The 25105-nt window shown below is 44.1% G+C and overlaps 1 protein-coding gene across 1 annotated transcript in view; it reads right to left on the bottom strand.

The window, feature by feature from the left end:
- dock1 (dedicator of cytokinesis 1) overlaps positions 1-25105 on the bottom strand; it is a 459680-nt gene that overhangs the window by 111339 nt on the left and 323236 nt on the right. The window contains exons 30-31 of the mRNA XM_083788125.1: positions 6880-6958; positions 3681-3781 (exon numbers count right to left, since the gene is read on the bottom strand). Coding sequence (XP_083644251.1) covers positions 3681-3781; positions 6880-6958 — 180 coding nt within the window. The remainder of the gene's footprint in view (positions 1-3680; positions 3782-6879; positions 6959-25105) is intronic.

The raw sequence follows: 25105 nt of genomic DNA, 5'->3' as shown, positions 1-25105 counted from the left end.
AAACGTGTGTGCGTGTGTGCGTGTGTGTGTGTGTGTGTGTGTGTGTGTGTGTGTGTGTGTGTGTTGATAAGGGCCTGCTGTGTGTGTTGATAAGGGCCTGCAAATAAAAGCACTTGGCCAACGTCCACAACCTCCAAGTCTAAATCAGAGCTTCCCTATAGGACCACTGGGTTTTATTCACCCCAGGGGTTAACTGGGGACAGGGAGGAACTCCTTACATGGTCAGAACACTCTATAGTAGGGAGGATCCTCATCACAACAAAACAAAAAGTGAAAAATACCGTAATAGAAGATTTGAGAACGATTAATCACATTAGAAATATCCTCAGTTGTGCTGATTGGTGATTAGAGAGTGTTTTGTCAGAGCAGCAGCATTATTGGCTCAGGAATGGAATCAGTTATTATGGTGGTACTTGGACGGTGGTGGTACTTCAGTATATAAAAAGGTTGGGAAGCAATGGTCTAAATGAAGATGAGGGTCACTACGGTCTCTCTACTGCCGGAAAACATTTACACATTAAGGCTCCACGAGTCAGACTCCATCGACATAATGTAACTGTAAGGAATACTAACGCAGAAGAAGGGCCCTGTGACAGATGAAATAACGGTACAAAACCATGCCAAAAAAACCACAACCATTCAAAAATGACATGCCAAACTTGTTTAACCACTTAAACCCCAGCATCCGTATTGTGGGTAAGCTTGCCGACACAGCGCTGCGACGTGCTGTGAGCTTGCCGCCGACTGGCTATTTTATAAGATTTTAAAAGATACTAGTATAGAGACCCGAGGGACTACAGTCAACCACATGGGGTTTAAGAAGGACCAATTCTCCTGCTACCCAGTGAGACGGCGTGGCAGGTCGGGATGTGATTGGTTTAAAAAGGACCAGTCCTCCTGCTACCCAGTGACGGCGTGGCAGGTCGGGATGTGATTGTCAATGATCTCACTTAGGGATCTCACAGTTCATCCATCTAATCCATTTAATCGATTATGAAAAATAACCAAGCATGAAGCGCTGCTATTTTGCACAACACCTTTTGTGTGACAACATTAAGTGATTCATCAATTTGTTGACTTAAAACTAAAACTAAATAAACATGTCATCGATCAAAAATAAGTGCAATGGATACTTAGAACACTGGCTTCAGAAAACAGTGGATAGTTGCATAGGGTTGCAGCAGTGCTAATCTCAGCGATTGACATGCAGGGAGGCAGGCAGGCAGGCTGGAGCTAGAAGGAGGAGGAGGGGGGTGTACATTTCATCCCTTCAGCTAGCGAGAGGCGCTGAGACAGTAGGGGAGAGAGAAATCCCCCCGGCAACGACACGTGTACGCTGCAGAAAAGGCTTTGAAAGGATTTGGAGCAGGCGAGCAGGCAGCCAGCAGCATGGATATGGAATTCCGGGGACGGCATCCCTGACACTCGCCTTGTACTTCACATGTGAGCATGAGGCACGCTTCTCCAAGCGCTCCCCCCCAGAGAGAGACCATCCAAGGCTGCACGCACGCACAGCCTTGTTAACCCATTCTGACCTGAGATCAGATTCATACGAGGTTTCCGCCGGACACACACTGGTCTGATGAACCCATTCTGACCTGAGATCAGATTCTAAAATGTCAGTCGTTCTTTGATTTTTCAAAAAATAGCAGACCTACAAGCTCGTATCGCGCCACTCGGTGGCGCGATATGAGCTTGTAGATCTGCTATTTTTCAATAGCTAAAGCATAACATGATGCTGACACCAAAATGGGTGCCCGTTCAGAATGGGTTAAGAAGGAGAGGAGGGGAGGGGAGGGGGGGGGGGGGCAGCGTCTATAGTGCTGCCTGCCTGCAGTAGGAGCCATGAGGGCTCTCTGTATTCCTGCGTTGTTTGTGTGGGATGCATTGCGATAAGACCACTTGCATGTGCACGTATGTTTCTCATGCCAATACAGCCCTTTGAATTGAATTCAATTGAATTATCTCTTCTATGAGAAGAGATAAGGGACTTGGTTTTGTCGCAGAGAAGAATGCAATGCAAGGTCCTGAGTGTTCTTCAGCACTGTAGTACCACCAGGTAGGTATGGATGTTTGTCTGCAGCCCTAAAGTCACAACTGCTGCAACAACTGAACATTTGTTCAAAGATTGTTGGACAACAACTTCAGAAACGTTATACATCCACATATGATAACAGCATCCTAAGGTTAGCAAGGAATATCACCTCTAATACTAAGCATGTGTTGTATGGAGAATATAGGTTGCTACCTTCAGGAAGGGGATGGTGTACCAGCATACAATAAGGTCAGACTAAAGAGGTCCTTTGTCTACCAGTCGACCTTGAGGCTTAATCAGGAGATGTAGTAGCCACAGGATAATCTAAGCGGTGGATATTGCTCATGTCTTTATGTATGTAAACTGTCTTGTTATTTGTGTTTTGTATATGTGTTTCTGCATACTTGGCTGCTGTGTCGCAAGACAAATTTCAGTGTGAACTGACAATAAAGTACTATATCATATCATATCATATCATATCATATCTCCTCATAACCAGCTGGGGGTCCCATGATAAATAAGCTGGCCTTCCTGTTGTTTCATTTCGTTATTTTTCCAAGAACCACAATGGAGATAAGACTCCATTGTGGAATTGTGTTTTCTTATCCATACCTTGTTATTTCAGCTAATGCATTGTTTTGTACTTGTATTGACCCTTTTTGACATAACATTAAAAAAGATCAATCGATTTTTCTTTTTTATGTATGTGTGTGAGACGCACATGTGCAGGGCACGTTTATGGATTCTTAACCCATTCTGTTCAACGACATTATGTTATAATTTAGCTATTGAAAAATAGCAGATCTACGAGCTTTAGGTCTGCCTTTAGTTTTTTATCGTGAAAATGTGGCACAGATCTTTGAATATAATATTCTTTCAGAAAACTTTTTATTTATTTCGACGTCAGGCCTAAATAGGACTGGTTGTTCAATATCTCTAATTATTCAGCCCAACAATTGAATGGTTCTGAGATGTCCTCTTGGGTGCAGGGGTTGGATATGTGGAGCCACCAGCACGACACATCTTCAGTCGTGTGCACGGACCAGAGGCGTATCTACAATAAGGCGAGGACAGGCATCCGCCTGTCCAAATCCATTTTCTGCCTGGCCAAAATCCATACACTGAGGACAAAAACAAGACCCGAATCACCCATTCGAATGCAAATGCGTGCCTTTCAGCCTTTGTATCCTACTCGTCTGGCAGGTATATCTCTTTGAAAACCTTTAGTGCTACTGATTGTGCGCTGGGAGACGACAATTAACACATCTTGCCTGCCCAAAATGTAATTCTTGCCTGCCCAAAATGTAATTCCTGGAAACGCCACTGGCACCGACCTCCTTGGATATTTCGCTCACTTATCAAAAGACAGGTTGAGGTTGGCCCACCACAGGCTGATCACACCCGGGGTTTGTGTGTGTGTGTGTGTGTGTGTGTGTGTGTGTGTGTGTGTGTGTGTCACATGGTGGCGACACTCACTCACCCAGGTCACCACCTGGATGGTCATCATATCATGAAAATACTGTCGTATACAGCAATACAGAGGCAGGAATGGAGACGAAAAACAATAAAGTCACCTATACAGTACTGCACTATGCAGAGAAACAATAACACAAGGATAGTGTGTAGGAGGAACAGTTGGACTCACTTGTGAAAGATCTTGTTTTTCTTGTCGCTCGAGAAGTTCTCCAACTGCAAGGACTCCTGGGTAAGGTAGGCTACGGCCAGGTGGAAGTAGTTGTTCCACAGCTGATATGGAGGGGAGGGGGAGAGAGAGAGAGAGAGAGGAATACATTCAGTAATGTGTTTGTTGTGTTGGGTGGTGATATTTAGTGGGCCGGTTGGAGACATTAAAAGATACTGGGGCTGTAGAGTGCACTGCAGCTACGCCTGGACAGCTCTACCCAGCCCCAACGCTGCAGATAAGGGACAGAAGGACAAATGGGAATGCCCGGCAGAGAGAGAGAGAGAGAGAGAGAGAGAGAGAGAGAGAGAGAGAGAGAGAGAGAGAGAGAGAGACCCCTCTTTAGAAGATGAGAGACCAGTGATGTTGGCAGCTGGAAAGCGGAGGTTTTCGGTGCCAGGGACAGTACTTTCACATAGACACAGCTGGGTACCTCACAGCATGCTCTCACTATAGCATGTCTTATCATGTCCCTGCTGTTGGGCACAAACCTTCATGTATGACTATCTCTGTAATTCTGACTCGTTACAAATTAATGCCCTACATTCAGCCATCATACTAGAGTGTAGCACAAAAGTAGAAATATGGTAATATGTGGTCTAAGCTTGTGATGATTTCCTTGTTTTGTTTTTGTTTTGTCTGAATTTTTTTTTGGGGGGGGGGGGGGGGGGGGGGGGGTATGGCTGCTATTGAAACATTTCACTATTTTTATAGTGGAAGTGGTTAACTGTCTCGCAAACGCACGCGCACACGCGCACGCGCACACACACACACACACACACACACACACACACACACACACACACACACACACACACACACACACACACACACACACACACACACACACACACACACACAGAGATTTAATGGAACAGAACAAAGGGAGAAAATAAAACCTTTAGTACTATTCATACAACATAAAAAGCAGAGGTCCAATTATTGTTTCGTGAAACAAGAACAGTGTTTAATGAATTCAGCTGCAGGGGGGATTAAAAGGCTGTTGAAAACAGAGCCAGTTTAAGCTGTTAGCACATTGAAATGATTACGTATATGGTAGCTCTTATTTCAACTGTTTTATGGGACAGATTAATGCCCTATAGTTCGTCATATACAAGAGTGTCACACAAAAGGAGTGAAAATAGCCAATCCACTTCAACTTCACACTTTTAAAATGTTTTGTGTTTCTAGCTAATGTTTTCGGCACTTTTCACTTCTTAAAAATGCATTTTTCTTCTTCCCACCAAACCGCAGAGTAGAGGGTAGCACGGGTCCATAACCGGTAATATCTGGACCGAACCCAACGGAGCCGAGACACATTCTGGCCGACCAGAAACAGCCCAGAGAAGGATTGGATCCGGTACGAAACGGAGCCCTCGTCTTTAAGTCTTTTCAACAGACAATAAGGATTTTAGAATGTAATAACTATTTTCTTAATCCTATTTTTAAAGTTGAAGTGTTTATACTGTATATAATATCGTCATCCTTGTCGCTCTGTCCGAGGGAAACCTCTTAAGTCTTAAAAGTTATTATAAAAAAACGCAAATTAAACATAAAACAAATGGCGGGTTTAGAGGGTTTAGCCGGGAAAGACAATGGGGGGAAAAAAGACGGGTTTAGAAGACGTCGTTTAAAATAATTTGGGGTAAAAAATAATCTTTAAAATATTTTTGGACAAACACCAACAGCGATGATACGACACATTTAGAAAAGTAAGCAGTGGAGGAGGCTGCTCTCTTTCAGAGGCACAGGTTGAAATATTCCAGGAATGCGACGGCCGCACATTTATTATTTTAGTAATTTATGTGGCCACCCAATGATTTCTATATGCTAATGTCTTTTCAGTGACTTTGTGTGTGTGTGTGTGTGTGTGTGTGTGTGCGTGCGTGCATGTAGTGTAGAGAAGGTCTAACAAGCCCCAAGCCCGGTGGAAAATTAAAACAGCCACAATTATAAGGCCGCCGGGACCCGGTGGAGTGCTTACTTAATGCCATGCCTTCTACCGTGAATCGTTTAACCACCTCTCTCTCTCTCTCTCTCTCTCTCTCTCTCTCTCTCTCTCTCTCTCTCCTCGTCGTTTTGCTTCATTAACGCGCCGTCCATTAGCCAGGACATTTTTTAAGTCCCGCAGTCAGTCCCCGCTAGCACTAAAATGTTCAGCTATAGGCCGGTAACAATGATTACATAATCATCCGATCGCATTGATTTGAGATCAATGAACGCACACTGTAAGTTGTTTTGAAACTGTGCTAAAGTATAGCACGATTGTGACGACACTCTCACCACCTGAGTATGAGTACTGGGTAAGGAAGACCATAGCCGGGGTCAAAGTATAGATACGGAGAGAGAGGTAGTCCAGGGGCGACGGTGGCTCAGGGGTAGAGTGGCTGGATGGTAACCGCAAGGTTGCCAGTTCGAACCCGGGCTCCCCCAGAGTTGCTGTCGAAAAGTCCTTGAGCAAGACACTAACCCCTAATTGCTCCCGATGTGCAGGTTGGTGCCTTGCATGGTTTCCGCCGCCATCGGTGTGTGAATGTGTGTGTGTGTGAATGGGTGAATGTAATGCACAATCTCTGTAAAGCGCCTTGGATGAAGGCGCTATATGAATGCACCATTTACCATTTATTTACCATTAGTACAGCCATTATAAGAGGCTCCAACTCGCCCTATACTCCTCTGCCAGCTCCCCTCCCCCCTCCCTCGCTGCCCTGACAAACATTCAGCATATAAACGGTTTGCTGATTGGCGTCGCGTATATGCATTAGCGCATATATGCATATGCATTAGCGCAGCGGCATAATCTAAATGCCACGCCGCCGCCAAAGACAAATTGCAACTGGGCGGGAGGGAGGAGGGGGAGGCGGGAGGGGAGACGCCAGTGTTTATCCTATTCTGGGCGGGAACCCCTTTTGGTGTTAGCATTAGGTTATGCTTTAGCTATTTAAAAATATCAGATCTACAAGCTCATAGCGCGCCACCGAGTGGCGCACTACGAGCTTGTAGGTCTGCTATTTTTGAAAAATTGAAGAACGACTGACATAGAAACATAGCTTTTTCAGAAAACCGTCAGGATGTAGAAGACATTTTTTAGAATCTGATCTCAGGTCAGAATGGGTTATACTAAACACGCCATGCCTTCATCAGAGCGCCGTGTCACTCTCACCTGCAGCTCGAAGTTGGCCTGATCCAGGAACTTCTTGTTCAGCACGGCGGCGTACTGATTAATGGCCCGAAGGAACACCCTGTGAAGATAAGAGGGGATCATGTTGAGATCTGTGTCTGTTTATTGATGAGATCAACTCCACTGCTTTTACCTGAACTCCCACCGCCAACCAACAACTATCCTGGGGATAAAAATAGAAGATCTATACAAGCTTGTATATCTTATATATACAGTATGTTCAACCAAATATTCGTCTTGTATGACAGAATAGGGATGCTAGGGTTCATACGTGTGTTTATTAATAATACTGTGTATACTGTATGGCTTGGTTTGAAACCGACAAAATGCAACAAAAATATTAATTGGTCCACACACCACAAACTAAAGGTTCCCAGTGGAACATAGCATTGGAATCTACACTCGACCGCGCTCGCCCAAGCAAGGAACAAGTTCAAACGTTTATTAAATTAACTATAGCACAGACATTCCCACCAGGGAACACTCTGCATGTTGGGCTTTTGTTTGTAATAATATTCCCTTTTCCACTAAAACTCAATGTATTCTCATTTTAAATTGCGGGGAGTTCAAGTCCCGTGACGCTCTTCAAATGTCTTATTGCCGACACAAACGTGGTGTGTGCGGTATATTCACCCGGAAGCACGGAACAGTACTTCAGTTTGTTATCAGTGTGGTGGACAAAGTACTCAACCCCAGTACCCGAGTCAAAGTATAGATACTTATGGTCAAATATTACTGAACCACAAGTGATAGTTAGCCCAGACAAATTTATACTTGAGTTAAGAGTACAGGAGTACTCGGTTTTAAGCATATGTAAGCTCCCAAAATTAACATCAACACCATGAGATGAATAGCACAGTGAATAGTACGGTGGACTTACGCGCATAGAATAAAGCAAAATAAAATCTCATGACTGAACCACTTTGTTCCAAACTGTGATTCGTGACTAGTGCTACTTCCCAAATAAAAATAATGTTTGTATGTAATGTAAGATGACAATGTATATGTATCATCATTATATATATCATTATCATTCAAAATTTTAGAATGATGTTTTAGAATCTAAAACATCATTCTATGTTACTGCTGTTCTACATACAGCCGGCCAGTTGAAGAAATCACACATCGACACTTTAAACCTTTGCTTTTATGAAATATCAAGATTTGAGACCATTCATGTTGCATGGAAGAGAGAACTGGGCTGGGGGTCCCCGGACCCCACTTTAAGGAACAACGGTCTTAAAACGATGTGTTTTAGCATTCCCACTGCAAGTATTATTCAGGAGTTCTCGTGAGCGTGCTCATTCCTATTCGCTGCTTATTAAGCGTCTGATTAGCTTTAGTATGCTAATAGGAACGACAAGATGTCTGAATAATATCGTCGCAGTCGTCGGGCAGAAACCTTGTATCTCTCCATTACGTTTTCAAATCTGTATGTTTTTCTTTTAATCATAAATTAACTTCATCATACAGGAGTGTCATCCTAAAGTAGCGATAAACGCGCCGCATTGTGAAAGGTCGTGAGCTTGTAGATCGACTATATTCATTATTTAAAAACGTTTAAAAGTAATCATAAAAAAGGTACGGTTGGACATACAAGGTTACATGACAGCTGTCTGAATATTGACTCCCAAATTAGTTTTGGTGCTTGAGGGAACTTATTCAGCAGCGTATTGACTATTTTTGAATGAACATAATTTGGGATATTCTGTAAACATAGCACTTCTCTCCCTAATGTATTGAGACTCGAGTCACTGTGAAAACATTTATTTTCCTTTTTGTTAAATGTAATTAGCTTGACGTTGCCGTCAGGCGGTCGAATGCCCTCCATGTCCAAAAGCATTGCTTTTCAGAAAATGGAAAAGAGGAAAAAAAGAAAAGCTACAAGCCAAGCTTGTAAATCGGCTATTTTCTACTTTCTCTCTTGTACAAGTAGGACATTATCCCTCCAGCCATCCATCCGTCTTCAACCGCTTATCTGGAATCGGGTCGCGGGGGTAATAGTTCCAACAGACATTTCCAGTATTCCCTTTTCCGGAGCAACATTAGCAACTTCCTCCTGGGGGATCCTGAGGCGTTTCCAGGCCAGTGTAGAGATATAATCACCCAATCTGGTCCTTGGTCGGCCACTGGATCTCTATACCCAGTGGGACGTGCAGTGAGGACCTCCCTAGGGAGATGCTCTGGAGGCATCAGTACTATAGATGCGCGGACCACCTAAGCTGGCTCCTTTTCCAAGTCAAGGAGCATCGGGTTCTACTCCGAGTCTCTCACATTATGACTGAACTTCTCACCGTATCTCTAAAAGAGAGGCCAGTCACAAGTCTGATAAAAACCAAAACTAATTACACAGAAAGGAGAAAAAAAAGAAAAGGACAAACTATGTAGTTACTGCTCGGCAGGGACAATAACTTTGTTTTTATTCTGCTGCAGAGCGGCACTGTGGTTAAGTAAGTAGGAGCACACAGAATGGATGCATGAGAGAGGGCTAAAACCAAACGTCCACACCAATAACGCTGATGTCAGAGCAATGCTTTGACTTTGAATCACACACATCAGCAAACCATGCAATGTCCTGATTATACAAAAAATTAAAAAAAAAGAGAGACTTTTGCTGAGAATCCACAAACAAGCACAGATGTTCCTGTCTACTGCAAGGTCACGGTTACACTTCCTTACTCTGAGATAATTACATAAAGAATGTATGGGAGAAGTGGTGTTGCTTTTTTTAATTTGAATTATGCTTGCAGAAGGCTTTCTTTTGAAGTCCTCGTTCAGATCATTCCCTTAGCCACTGACAACCAGTGGTGGGCGGAAATTAGGTACATTTCCCTTTTACGACGCCGTGTGAGGTTGTGCTGCACCAAATATAGGTTACCCCCAAAACACGGACATTAGTTAAATATAGGTTACCCCCAAAACACAGACGTTAAATATAGGTTACCCCCAAAACACAGACGTTAGTTAAATATAGGTTACCCCCAAAACACGGACATTAGTTAAATATAGGTTACCCCCAAAACACGGACATTAGTTAAATATAGGTTACCCCCAAAACACGGACATTAGTTAAATATAGGTTACCCCCAAAACACAGACATTAGTTAAATATAGGTTACCCCCAGAACACAGACGTTAGTTAAATATAGGTTACCCCCAATACAGAATACGGACGTTAGTGCCCAAATATAGGTTACCCCCAGAACACAGACGTTAGTGCCAACATATAGGTTACCCCCAGAACACAGACGTTAGTGCCAACATATAGGTTACCCCCAGAACACAGACGTTAGTGCCAACATATAGGTTACGCCAGAACACGGACGTTAGTGCCAACATATAGGTTACCCCCAGAACACAGACGTTAGTGCCAACATATAGGTTACCCCCAGAACACAGACGTTAGTGCCAACATATAGGTTACCCCCAGAACACAGACGTTAGTGCCAACATATAGGTTACCCCCAGAACACAGACGTTAGTGCCAACATATAGGTTACCCCCAGAACACAGACGTTAGTGCCAACATATAGGTTACCCCCAGAACACAGACGTTAGTGCCAACATATAGGTTACCCCAGAACACGGACGTTAGTGCCAACATATAGGTTACCCCCAGAACACAGACGTTAGTGCCAACATATAGGTTACCCCCAGAACACAGACGTTAGTGCCAACATATAGGTTACCCCCAGAACACAGACGTTAGTGCCAACATATAGGTTACCCCCAGAACACAGACGTTAGTGCCAACATATAGGTTACCCCCAGAACACAGACGTTAGTGCCAACATATAGGTTAACCCCAGAACACAGACGTTAGTGCCAACATATAGGTTACCCCCAGAACACAGACGTTAGTGCCAACATATAGGTTACCCCCAGAACACAGACGTTAGTGCCAACATATAGGTTACCCCCAGAACACAGACGTTAGAGCCAACATATAGGTTACCCCCAGAACACAGACGTTAGTGCCAACATATAGGTTACCCCCAGAACACAGACGTTAGTGCCAACATATAGGTTACCCCAGAACACGGACGTTAGTTGGGGTTCAAGTGGTTACAAATGGGGGTCTGTGGCCAAACAGATTCCATTACAGACGTTAAGGCCTCCTTCACATATAAGACACACGCAAGAGACACTTGTGTCCTGTGCCGTCACGTGGTTTGATGACAAAACCTTATTGCATGCCTTTCTTCTGCCCTCCTCCCCCCACATGCTACAAGGTTGTGTCGTCAAACCACGTGACTCCCATTGGAAATGCATTGAGAGCCGTCTCTTCGGTGTGTCCTGTGTCTCTACGGTGTGTCTCTACGGTGTGTCCTGTGTCTCTACGGTGTGTCCTGTGTCTCTATGGTGTGTCCTGTGTCTCTACGGTGTGTCTCTGTGTCTCTACGGTGTGTCCTGTGTCTCTACGGTGTGTCCTGTGTCTCTACGGTGTGTCCTGTGTCTCTACGGTGTGTCTCTGTGTATCTACGGTGTGTCCTGTGTCTCTACGGTGTGTCCTGTGTCTCTATGGTGTGTCCTGTGTCTCTACGGTGTGTCTCTGTGTCTCTACGGTGTGTCCTGTGTCTCTACGGTGTGTCCTGTGTCTCTACGGTGTGTCCTGTGTCTCTACGGTGTGTCTCTGTGTATCTACGGTGTGTCCTGTGTCTCTACGGTGTGTCCTGTGTCTCTATGGTGTGTCCTGTGTCTCTACGGTGTGTCTCTGTGTCTCTACGGTGTGTCTCTGTGTCTCTACGGTGTGTCCTGTGATAAACCCAATCTGTTGACATTGAAAGGTTTTGGCCAGCAAGCCAACATAAGCTGACTGGGTTTGTTATGTTTCAAACCAGACACCCAGACACACACACACACACACACACACACACACACACACACACACACACACAGTCACACACACACACACACACACACACACACACACACACACACACACACACACACACACACACACACACACACACACACACAGTCACACACACAGACACACACACAGTCACACACCCAGTCACACACCCACACCCACACCCACACCCACACACACATGATGTCTCTACGGTGTGTCCTGTGTCTCTACGGTGTGTCCTGTGTCTCTACGGTGTGTCTCTGTGTCTCTATGGTGTGTCGTGTGTCTCTAGTCTACGGTGTGTCTCTACGGTGTGTCCTGTGTCTCTACGGTGTGTCTGTGTCTCTACGGTGTCCTGTGTCTCTACGGTGTGTCCTGTGTCTCTACGGTGTGTCCTGTGTCTCTACGGTGTGTCCTGTGTCTCTACGGTGTGTCCTGTGTCTCTACGGTGTGTCTCTGTGTCTCTACGGTGTGTCCTGTGTCTCTACGGTGTGTCTCTGTGTCTCTACGGTGTGTCCTGTGTCTCTACGGTGTGTCCTGTGTCTCTACGGTGTCTCTGTGTCTCTACGGTGTGTCTCTTCGGTGTGTCCTGTGTCTCTACTAGGGCTGACCTTCGATTACGTTTTTGATGATCGACGCTTCGATATAAATTTGTTTCGATCTTCGACGCTTCGAAACCCAACGGGGGCGGGGGGGGGGGGCTGCGAGGTGCGCGATGCGAGGCGCGCACCTTAAACAATAGCGGAGAGAAAGGCATGCTTGGATTGGTCTCTTTTATTTAAAACGATAAGCTGATTGAAGCAACAACTGTTGCAGCCTTCATGAAAGCAGTGACGCACAAATAATTAGGCTTAATAAAACAAGTCAACTGCCTGACGCAGGCATTACCTCTAAAAAAAAAACATATATATAGCCTATAATCAAAGCTTCTCTTCCGATTGAAACTCAGATGTGAAAACACCAAAAAAAGCACCAGTCCTGGAGCTCCAGGCGCGCTAATTTGCGCCGCGGTCTACGCCGCTCTCAGACCCTTCCGACGAGGCTCTTTCTTGGGGTAGAAAAGTGTGGATGACCGCGGCTCAAATTAGCGCGCCTGGAGCCCAGGAGGTCAGGGGCCTTTTCCCCTGTCCCATGCGTGATTCGCCGCGGATCTTTCGCCGCAGATTTTTCGCCCCACTTGGGCCATCCCATATGTGTTCTTTGTTCTCCTTGCATATTCTAAAATGCAACCACACTTTAGATTTCTTTTGTGGCGGCATGAGTGCAGGCTGCTGTGTGTGTGTGTGTGTGTTGACTTCCTTGTTGTTACCACCACGAGTGAGGGGGAGAGGGGAGGAGGCGTTGCGGTGCTGCGAGGCGCGAGCATGGCTCGCGGACCAAATGGGGCCGTCTCGCGGACCAAAAGCGGACGCTTTTTTTTAAATGGCTATTCGATTCAAAATTAAAAAATCGATTCCCGTGCGTATCGATTGAACATCGATTAATCGATTTTTTTGGGTCAGCCCTAGTCTCTACGGTGTGTCTCGTCGGTGTGTCCTGTGTCTCTTCGGTGTGTCCTGTGTCTCTTGCGTGTGTCTCTTATGTGTGAATGAGGCCTCCTAAGCAATCCAGAGAGAACTATAATATTTGCTACTTGAACTTGACAACAACAATGTTTTATGATAAACCCAATCTGTTGACATTGAAAGGTTTTGGCCAGCAAGCCAACATAAGCTGAATGGGTTTGTTATGTTTCAAACCAGACACCCAGACACACACACACACAGTCACACACACACACAGTCACACACACAGACACACACACACACACACACAATGTCTCTACGGTGTGTCCTGTGTCTCTACGGTGTGTCCTGTGTCTCTACGGTGTGTCTCTATGGTGTGTCCTGTGTGTCTTCGGTGTGTCCTGTGTCTCTACGGTGTGTCTCTTGCGTGTGTCTCTTATGTGTGAATGAGGCCTCCTAAGCAATCCAGAGAGAACTATAATATTTGCTACTTGAACTTGACAACAACAATGTTTTATGATAAACCCAATCTGTTGACATTGAAAGGTTTTGGCCAGCAAGCCAACAGAAGCTGAATGGGTTTGTTATGTTTCAAACCAGACACCCACACACACACACACACACACACACACACACACACACACACACACACACACACACACACACACACACACACACACACACACACACACACACACACACACACACACACACACACACACACACACACACACACAAAAAGAGCAGCTTGCTCCCGACACCATTCTAGGTGCCAACACCATCAGTTTGGTGGAGGGGAGAACATACGCGTCTCCGGCTTTGCCAAACCAAACACCACAGCGATGAGTACATCTTAATGAGTATGCATGTCTGATGGCTTTGTTTTCTCTGCCCCGTTATGCAAATTGAAATGTTAATAACCATCAACCAAGGTTCATGTTTTAGGTTGTTATTAGAGGAAGTAAAAGATGAGTGTTCTTTTTTATTTTATTTCAGCTATTTTTGATCTAGCCACACTGACAGCAGTTGTTTTCCGTTAGTCTAAACAAACAACTGACTACTAGGGGGCTGCCATGTGTGTCATAGGATGAATATGTCAGTTTGTCGTAAAAAATACATATTCAGCCAATTGTTCGAATGCCCCGGTCCCATGTCAAACGGAAGATGACAAGTACACTCATCTTTTACTTTCTCTAATAACAACCTAAAACATGAACCTTTTTTTTTTTTTTTTTTTTTTTTAAGATATTTTTTTGCGGCTTACGCCTTTTATTGATTTTTGAAGGGACAGACAGTAGGCTGACAGGAAACGGGAGAGAGATGGGGGGATGACATGCAGTAAAGGCCGTGTCGGGCTCGGGAGTCGAACCCGCGGCACACTGCGACTGGATTACCAGTCAGGTGCCCAGACCGTTACGCCACGGCCTGGGCCAAAACATGAACCTTGATTGAAAACCTAAAGTAGTCCTTTAAGTAACGTGGTAAATGATAAACGGTGCATTTATATAGCGTCTTTATCCAAGGCGCTTTACATAGATTGTGCATTACATTCACCCATTCACACACATTAGACACTATCCTGGTTCTCAGAACCTAATTTGGTTATGGAATTTCTTGCAATTGTTTATTCATTAATGAAATCATTTAATTTGGGAAAGTTTAAAAATATATATATATATATATTAAGATAATATAATATATTTACGTATATATTTACGTAGGGACCCACAAATGGGTCCAGAGCGACCCAGCGCTTTGAGGACACTGAGTGCTGGAGGGTAAATGTGAACTTGGAACAACGTGTACCCTCAAACTCTGAGAAATATCAAACAAACAACAAACCTGATAAGAAACAAACAAAAACAAGAGATATGTCTGTGCACGGCATAACCGCTAAGCCTATTTTCCACGTTTTAATCTACAGTTACAATCACCCTCCGTTCTATTTGTTATCACATGGTTCTCAATCTCTCTCTCTCTGTCGCTTGCCTTCCTCGCGGTATAGCAGGGAAAAGTATCTAAGTACTACAGTAGCTCACATTGAGTTGTGAGCCTGTAGATCTGCAAAAAACATTATGTAGCCCGGGCTGGCCTAGCGGTCTAGGCACCTATAAAAGGCTGGTAATCCTGCCAGCGTGTTGAGAGTGCGAGTCCCGATCCCGGCGACCTTTTGCTGCGTGTCTTCACCCCCATGTCTTTCCCCTCATCTCCTGTCAACCTACTGTATAGACCGATTCCGTAGCGGTTTCATGGTCGCAGCCTACGTATTTCCTGTAGGCGGACTCGACGTAGCTGCGGGGATAAAACCCTCACCAGGCGCACCTCTTCCACTACAGTGAACGGCAGAGTGACTGATGTTAGTTTGCCTCAAACTTTACTCCTTTACCTGCTTTTTTACTAACACTAACATTACAAAGATGCCCAGAACATCGAGATGAACCTGTGTAGTTTATGGCTGCTCCAACAGTAGTGGCAACATAAAAAATAAAATAAAACGGAATGTCTAATATCCACCGCGGTGGCTGAGACCAGAGCCATTGAGTAATGGTTGAGACGAAGCAGGGAAAGATACATATCGCCAGTCTTACCCAATACCAAATCTTTCTGTTTTATGAACACAAGGCTGCTGTATTTTATACCTCATACTAAGCATTTAAAGTATGAGGTATAAAGTACACTGGCGTTATGTATCTTTCACTGCTTCGTCTCAACCATTACTCAATGGCTCTGGTCTCAGCCACCGCGGTGGATATTAGACATTCCGTTTTATTTTATTTTTTATGTTGCCACTACTGTTGGAGCAGCCATAAACTACACAGGTTCATCTCGATGTTCTGGGCATCTTTGTAATGTTAGTGTTAGTAAAAAAGCAGGTAAAGGAGTAAAGTTTGAGGCAAACTAACATCAGTCACTCTGCCGTTCACTGTAGTGGAAGAGGTGCGCCTGGTGAGGGTTTTATCCCCGCAGCTACGTCGAGTCCGCCTACAGGAAATACGTAGGCTGCGACCATGAGACCAGCTACGGAATCGGTCTATATCTATCAATAAATATCGTCTCGCCCAGGCGGTGGCGTAACCGTCTGGGCACCCGACTGGTAATCCAGTCGCGGTGTGCCGCGGGTTCGACTCCCGAACCTGACAAGGCCTTTACTGCATGTCTTCCCCCATCTCTCTCCCGTTTCCTGTCAGCCTTAAAAAAACCAATAAAAAAAGGCGTAAGCCGCAAAAAAATATCTTAAAAAACATATATATATATATATCGTCTCTGTTGGGTGGAAAACCTCATGTATGTCCAAAAGTGTTCAAAAGGATTCATATTCAAATGTATCAAAAGTAGCAGATCTACAAGCTCATAAACGCAGTGTGAATCGAGGTGTTTCGAGCTTGCGGATCAGATTTTTAGTGACACTGTATAGTACGTATGAGTCCTCCTAGGATCAGTGCTATGATGAGTATTTACATACTCTACCCCACAGATTGGATTAACATTACATTTTACTGTAATTCTTCCACCGCTGACAAACAGACTGAGCGCCTCAGGCGTGCGTTGTTGTTGCTATCAGCACATATCAGGCAAGGTGATAAAAGATGGCAAGGTGCGATGGCGAATACAACCCTTATGCCAGCCGAACGCTTGTCGCATCAGCGTTCCATAAGTGGGCGATAAAACCACATTAACCCATTTTGACCTGATATCAGATTCTATAAATGACTTCTACATCCTGAGAGTTTTCTGAAAAAGCTATGTTTCTGTGTCAGTCGTTCTTCGATTTTTCTGAAATAGCAGACCTACAAGCTCGTAGCGCGCCACTCGGTGGCGCGCTACGAGCTTGTAGATCTGCTATTTTTCAATTGCTAAAGCATAACATAATGCTAACACCAACAGGGGTTCCCGCCCAAAATGGGTTAAAGGGGGAAATACAACAATTCAACATAGCCATATCTCCGTTTATATTTAATGCATGAAGTGCGGCATAACATCACCGGCCGACACTCTCTCTGGGCCTTACAGTACAGTATGTCGTCTCTGTCGGATGGAAACCTCATATGTCCAATAATCAACCACAGAAGGTTAAAATATGGAGATAAGAGGTTTCCGCTCGACAGCTCGCGGTTGTCACGTCCCAATGAAATATAGTAACTGGTGAATGGTGCATTTATGTACTGTAGCAGCGTTCTCCTTAAGTGCTTTACAATGTGCATGACATGACTGAAGGCATGCACGGTCCCACCTGACCCTGACCCACCTGCTCAAATGGAACCAAAATGGACCCGTAGCTCGCCTCTGGGGTTGTAAACTCTGGCCACAACAACATATCTTCGATCCATTTCTCTCTGTCCCCGAGATATATAGAGCCCAATTAAGTCACTTTGGCCTCGACCTTTCATAGACCGAAGCATAACGAATGTCTTTGGGGGTTGACACCTAACGAGGTCTGATGATAATCTGCCCATACATCCTGGATTTTGACCTTGAAAATCCATTCGTCCATTCTGATATTGTTCACAGTCAGACACACTCACACACACACACAGGCAGACACAGACAGGCATGCAGGCAGGCAACATGCACACACGCACACACACACACACACACACACACACACACACACACACACACACACACACACACACACACACACACACACACACACACACACACACACACACACACACACACACACAAACACACACACACACACACACACACACACACAGATGGACAGACAAGAGCGATTATGATGTGACATGATGTGACATCACAATGGAGTAGATAAGGTTGACAAAGGGGAGAGTATATTCCTTTAAGAGGTAAAGCCGGTGTAAGTGAAGCTGACAGGCAGACATCCTCTACCCAGGGAGAGCAGCAGTGACTCAATCCCCCGTAGAGGTGGCCTATAGGCCTGCTCCTCATCCTCAACCCTCTGCTCCAGAGGCTGGGGCACAGCCAGGTATACATACCGCCCGAGCATCCAACATCATGTCTGCTGGAAGGAAGCGCCTGAAGCCTGATATAAATAATAGCTGATGTACAAGCATACGTTCTCTGTGTGTGTGTGTGTGTGTGTGTGTGTGTGTGTGTGTGTGTGTGTGTGTTGACACCCAGGCTTTACTCTTCAGAGGATTGCAACGGGCCAACTGGGTGGGGGCGTGTTAGTGTGACACTTAATCGAACTAGAGAAAAAACATCTAACGATTACAAAAAATAATTGACCGAAAAGGATTTTGGAGGAAAACGTTGACATTTTCTCTTTCAAAATGTTTTAAAAATAGCTAAAAATATATCCAACAACTATCAAGTATCAACGCATCAAATTGAGGTGCGTTGTAAGCTTGTAGATTGGCTTATTTCACTATTTTGTGCGACACATATTTATGCATAATTATACATATATACACATTACACATATTTTTGGAGGCTTCACCTCCCAATGTATGAATGAATGAATGAACCATTGTAAAGCGCTTTGAGCACTTGGAAAAGCGCTATATTCTGAATTTCTCATGTCCATTCCTTGATGAAAATAATGAAATGATATAGTCTATGTAAAAAAAAAAGCTTCTCGATGATTTGACTAATAAAACAAGTACTAGAATGACCGCTAAGCACATGGTGGATAGTTGTAGCTCTACAACTAGGTGGTGGAATGTCTCCCGTTCAGTTCAGGGTCCTCCACCCTGCTCTGACCTTGTGGGGGATTAACCGCCGCTGACAAGCCACGGGAGACTCCGTCCGTCCGCTTTACAGCCATGAAATATTCATGTCCGACATCTATCTCCCTCGCTGAATGACTCGGAACGACGTCTGGGGCCGGACGTGTCCACGGCGTACCCAGAGAGTCACCTTAGTCATTCATTATAGTCGCAAAGGTTAACTGGCGTCAGACACGTCCGGAAAAAGCCATTAGAAGTCCATTTCTCGGGCAACTCTTGCCCTCCGGAGTGGGAGACCCCCCCCCCCCCCCCTCCCATAAGCACTCGGATAAGCCATTACCTCCAGAACGTGTCCACATAACTGAGGTCCCCCGTACGAACACCACTGCTCACCTCGCTCACATTTTAGTATAGCTGATATAGTTGCTATCGGGCAGAAACCATGTATGTCCATATTTCAACAATGTATGGTTTTGGTACAAGAGTGTCAAAAGAAATAGTGGAGATAACCAATCTACAGTAGTATTACAATACTTTAATTTAAGATTAAGTCTAAAGTGAAAGTGGTTAACACTTTATCTAGGGCTTTAATTCAGGAATAAACATAAAAACTGTTGAAACATGGGAGATAAGAGGTTGTTCTGCCCCGACGTCATCGACAACGGGCACAGTCTTAATGGTGGGTCTACGGCGACCTCAGACATGGCACTTAATAGTAATACGTGGTTGGAGTCAGAGGCTAATGCTGCAGATCTTTAGCTGACATTATTTTGGGGGGATAATAATGGGAGTTCACGTTCAGCTTCTAGGCTAATGTTAGAGCTGCTTAGTGAGGATTAGGGTGACCAGATGTCCTCATTTGTGCGGGATTGTCCCGCATTTCAATGACTTTTCATGCGTCCCGCAAATTGAGACGTTGTCCCGCATTATGATAGACAGGCTCCAGTTTTCAAATATGCGCTTTATCTGTGGGTCTGTGGGAGAACAGCGGAGCTGCGGAGGCTGTCATGACAGGGCCAGGGGGCGGGCGGTGACTGTGTGTGTGCGTGTAGGTATAGGTAGGATTGGCTGTCAATCAAACAGCCGGGCAGAGAGGGGGAAATCAAGGGCGCGTTCGGAAATACCACACCGGAGCACACTCGCCTATTCGTTTGCATTGCACAGTGGGCTCAGTGCGCTATTTCCGAACGCGCCCCAAATCAATGCAGCGCGGATACTAGTTTAGTGAACAGTAACACCCACCAAAACAAAACAACGCACGAAACACAGTACAACGAGGAGAAAGGGGAAGAAAATTAAGTGCAGTTACAACAAGCACATGGGGAACTATTTACCGTGGGTGAAGAAGCCATTCAGACAGTGCAAGGCATATTGAAAGAGTCTTCTGTGACATTTGTAATTAGAGTCATTTCTCAGTGACACACGGAGGAGGAGAATAACGACGTGAAGCAACGTGTTGATCAAAAGGAGGCTTCACGGAGCATGGACACGTTTGTACTAAAACCAAACAAGAAGAAAAAGTAACAGCAGCTGAAATAACTAGTGTTTACCACACAGTACAACTGACTAACTGAGAGACGTTCAGACTTGTAATGGACAACATAAACACCTAAAAAGTGTATATCCTGGCTATGCTGCTATGGTGGAGAAGTGTGTTTACAATTTAATGTATTATGAGTTGCCTCCAATGCTGACCAATTTTGATTTATATTTCTGGTTTAATTTATTATATATTTTATTTATTTTACCTGTATAATTTCAAAATAATTTGCAGTAGTTGGCTTTGTTAGGAGGATACTTTGATAAAGTAAACGTTTATTTATTGGTTCCTTATTGATTGTAATTCATGCCTTCACAAATCACAATCAAATCAAAGCCCCTTGGTTTGTTGGTTGGTCCAGTTGTATTGGTTGGTTGGTTGGTTGGTGTATTGTGTATTGGTTGGTTGGTTAGTTAATTGGTCCAGTTGTATTGGTTGGTTGGTTGGTTGGTGTATTGTGTATTGGTTGGTTGGTTAGTTAATTGGTCCAGTTGTATTGGTTGGTTGGTTGGTGTATTGTGTATTGGTTGGTTGGTTAGTTAATTGGTCCAGTTGTATTGGTTGGTCGTTGGTGTATTGTGTATTGGTTGGTCTATAGGGTCTGCCAAAGTCTCCCGGAGGGGGCGTTAACATATGTGTCACGTGGTAGCGGCCGCCATGTTGGCAGGCATTTCTGCTTTGTTTACAGTCAGCGACCTTGTGCGTTCTAATTTTCAAACACCAGAGGGAGTTCAACGAGCTCGTTCCTGGCGACAACACAGTGATGATGGAAAGGATGGAAAGAAAAAACGTCCTTGCTTACAAGGACAAGCTTAACTTTGAGGAAAAGGATCGTTACCTCAACAAAATCAAGGATATTGACGGTCTCGACCCCTATGAACACACTGACTGAACAGAGGATTCGATCTTCTACCACCACTAATGCGACTACATTTAATGCTTGTCCTTGTAAGGTATGTCGAGGCCGACGTTTGGTCGCTGACTGTAAACAAAGCAAAAATGCCTGCCAACATGGCGGCCGCTACCACGTGACACATATGTTAACGCCCCCTCCGGGAGATTTTGGCAGATCCTATAGTCCTGTTTGTCCAATAATAGTTCATTTAAATGCATTTCTGTTTAATTTAGTTGCATAGTAGTTCTATTATAGTTATTATCATCATAGTCCTATTATCTGCTGCTGAATCAATGACCAGATGGCAAAGCATAGATATGCTATGTGAGGGGCAGAATAGAAATGTTATTATTTTTGTTTTCGTATAAACATTATTCACGCGCACGACACAACCCCGCATGTGTCCCACATTGTCCCACACAAACACACTCTTTGTCCCACATCTGGTTAGTTGGGATCTGGTCACCCTACGAGGACGCCAGCATGGCTTCACCCACTGGTGGAAATAGTACTCACATTTCTTTTTTACTTAAGTAAAAGTACCAATACTGGTACTCATTGTGCAGAATGTCCCATTTCAAGTTTTCATTTTTTTTTTTAACCCATTTAGGCCTGACCTCAAAATCCTATTTTCACGATTTGTGCTATGAGCTTGTAGATCTGCTATTTTTCAATAGCTATAATGTTTAAAACACTAAAACACTAAACACTATATGTTCGGCTCGCTCGCACGGCTGGCTCTCACAGCTCAGAACGACCAGCAGGGATCAATACCTCTGTCCCCGCAGCCCAGTAAATACAAATCAAGACACACTACATCTGTAATCGTCCATTACCTCCTGGAATCTATATCGCGCGGTGCCAGCCCCAGAACCATATTAATGCTAATGGTGCTGTTGCAGGGCCAATGTCAGCCGCGGAAGAAGTATTCAGATTTTTTAATAATACCAATAATAATAATAATAACAATAATAGTACAAATGTGCTTGTGTAAAAGTCCAATAGTATTGGCAGGCAATGTACAGTATGTACTTATAGAACCCTTTTCATAGCACAGTTTAAAAAAATATATATCAATATACGGTGAAAGAGAAAGAAAATCTAAATTTCACTTAAGTGCGGTTCTCTTTGTACATTTCCAGTACTTAGTTACTCTGCAGCGCTGCCACTTAGCGTGTCTATCCCGCTGTGCCAGCCTCCTTACCCACATTAACCCATTTAGGCCTGAAGTCTTCTTAGCGTGTCTATCCCGCTGTGCCAGCCTCCTTACCCACATTAACCCATTTAGGCCTGAAGTCTTCTTAGCGTGTCTATCCCGCTGTGCCAGCCTCCTTACCCACATTAACCCATTTAGGCCTGAAGTCTTCTTAGCGTGTCTATCCCGCTGTGCCAGCCTCCTTACCCACATTAACCCATTTAGGCCTGAAGTCTTCTTAGCGTGTCTATCCCGCTGTGCCAGCCTCCTTACCCACATTAACCCATTTAGGCCTGAAGTCTTCTTAGCGTGTCTATCCCGCTGTGCCAGCCTCCTTACCCACATTAACCCATTTAGGCCTGAAGTCTTCTTAGCGTGTCTATCCCGCTGTGCCAGCCTCCTTACCCACATTAACCCATTTAGGCCTGAAGTCTTCTTAGCGTGTCTATCCCGCTGTGCCAGCCTCCTTACCCACATTAACCCATTTAGGCCTGAAGTCTTCTTAGCGTGTCTATCCCGCTGTGCCAGCCTCCTTACCCACATTAACCCATTTAGGCCTGAAGTCTTCTTAGCGTGTCTATCCCGCTGTGCCAGCCTCCTTACCCACATTAACCCATTTAGGCCTGAAGTCTTCTTAGCGTGTCTATCCCGCTGTGCCAGCCTCCTTACCCACATTAACCCATTTAGGCCTGAAGTCTTCTTAGCGTGTCTATCCCGCTGTGCCAGCCTCCTTACCCACATTAACCCAATTAGGCCTGAAGTCTTCTGAAAGATTTGTGCCGCATTTTCACGATTTTTCAAAAATAGCAGACCTACAAGCTCTGCTATTTTTAAGTATAACATAACGCTTAGTTAAAACACCAAAAGGGGTTCCCGTCCAGAATGGGTGAACCCGTGTAGACCCAAGCAGGACGCATCTGTGCCAACTCATAGCTTTTAAAACCACTTTAACCATTATGTTAAACTTTCGCTGTATCTACGAGCTTGTAGATCTGCTATTGTAATTTTTTTATCGTGAAAATGTGGCACAATTCTTTCAATGTTATATATTCTTTCATATAGTGAACGTTTTAACTCATATGTTTGCAACTGGGGAGTCGCTGGAACAACATATTTTCAGATGGGGGTCCGCGTGGCCAAGATCATTCTGTGGGTCCATACATGAACTGATATTGAAATTATATATTTTTCAGAAAACAGTTTTTGGAAGATATTTTGTAGAATCTAGTGTCACCCCTTTTAGTGTTTTAAACATTATGTAAAAAAAAAAAATAGCTATTGAAAAATAGCAGATCTACAAGCTCTACAAGCGAGTTTGTAGGTCTGCTATTTTAGAAAAAACGTGAAAATGTGGCGCAAATGTTTGAATATAATTTTATGAATATAAGTTTTTAACTCAAATCTTTGCTCAGGCCTAAATGGTTTAGTGGCTTAATGCTGATGGTTGGAGTTGCAGGGCTAATGTCTGTGCATGACGTCTCTACTGGAGAGCAGTCAATGACATTACACAGGAGATATACTGTATATTAACATTACAGAGGAGACATTACACAGGAGACTGTATATATATTAACCTGATATATTCCTGATATACACTTCGGCAATCGGCGCTGTCGGGGCAGAAACCTCATATCTAATCCATAAAATCTACATTGGTTGTTTTAGAAAATCGGTTGTTTTTTATTTGACCAATTAAGACCTGTAAAGGATGATTCTACAAATGCCTTGTAAATCAGTAGTTGTTCACTCTTTCAAGAATTTTCAAAACATGTTAAATAAAAAAAATAGCAGTCACTTTGTGCCGTTGCTGTGAGCTTTTACATCTGCTAATATGTGAATAGCCGATGCTAAAAATCTACAATGACACAGATGCTGTCGCGGTTTCAATAGGTCAAAGTGAAAGTTGTTAAATTAATATTTGTAGTAGATAACAGTAGCACAATTTGAAATGTGCACCCTATGGCCATAAAGATTATGAAGTCTGTGTGTTTCACTAGGGTTCGACTGGATTGCTGAATTCCTACAATGCCCATAATGCTTTGGTGCACTGCCCCTCCTTGTGGAGAGGGGCGGTGTAGTCCATGACAGGTTTTTGTAGTCCATGACAGGTTTTTAGTCATGAACTTGGCGTCATGAGTAAAATATAATAAAAAATTAAAAACATCTTACACACATAAAAAACCCCAGGAAAGTACTTTCTTGTGTCCTAAACTTATAATAAGATCTGGTTTGCGTCTGTGGGTTTTATGAATATCGATGGAAATCATTAACAAGAGCTTAAGTTGTGACAAAATAAGAACTACATTGGATCCATCGAAAAAGCACATACAAGGTTTCCACGCGACAGCAACGATTATCTGTGCCCACATGTCTCTCGCCATTAGTGTTTAACTGATCATGATGCAGTCCACCAGGCAATGCAAACTATAGTCCTCCCCTTTGTCTTAACCCATTTTGGGGCGGGAGCCCCTTTTGGTGTTTTAAAGCATTATGTTATACTTTAGCTATTGAAAAATAGCAGATCTACAAGCTCAGTGCCACGCTGTCTGCTATTTTTGAAAAAT

This window comes from Protomyctophum parallelum (assembly GCF_964188405.1).
Source record: "Protomyctophum parallelum genome assembly, chromosome: 17".
NCBI classification, from domain to species: Eukaryota; Metazoa; Chordata; class Actinopteri; order Myctophiformes; family Myctophidae; genus Protomyctophum; species Protomyctophum parallelum.
This window is presented reverse-complemented; position numbering and strand designations above follow the sequence as displayed.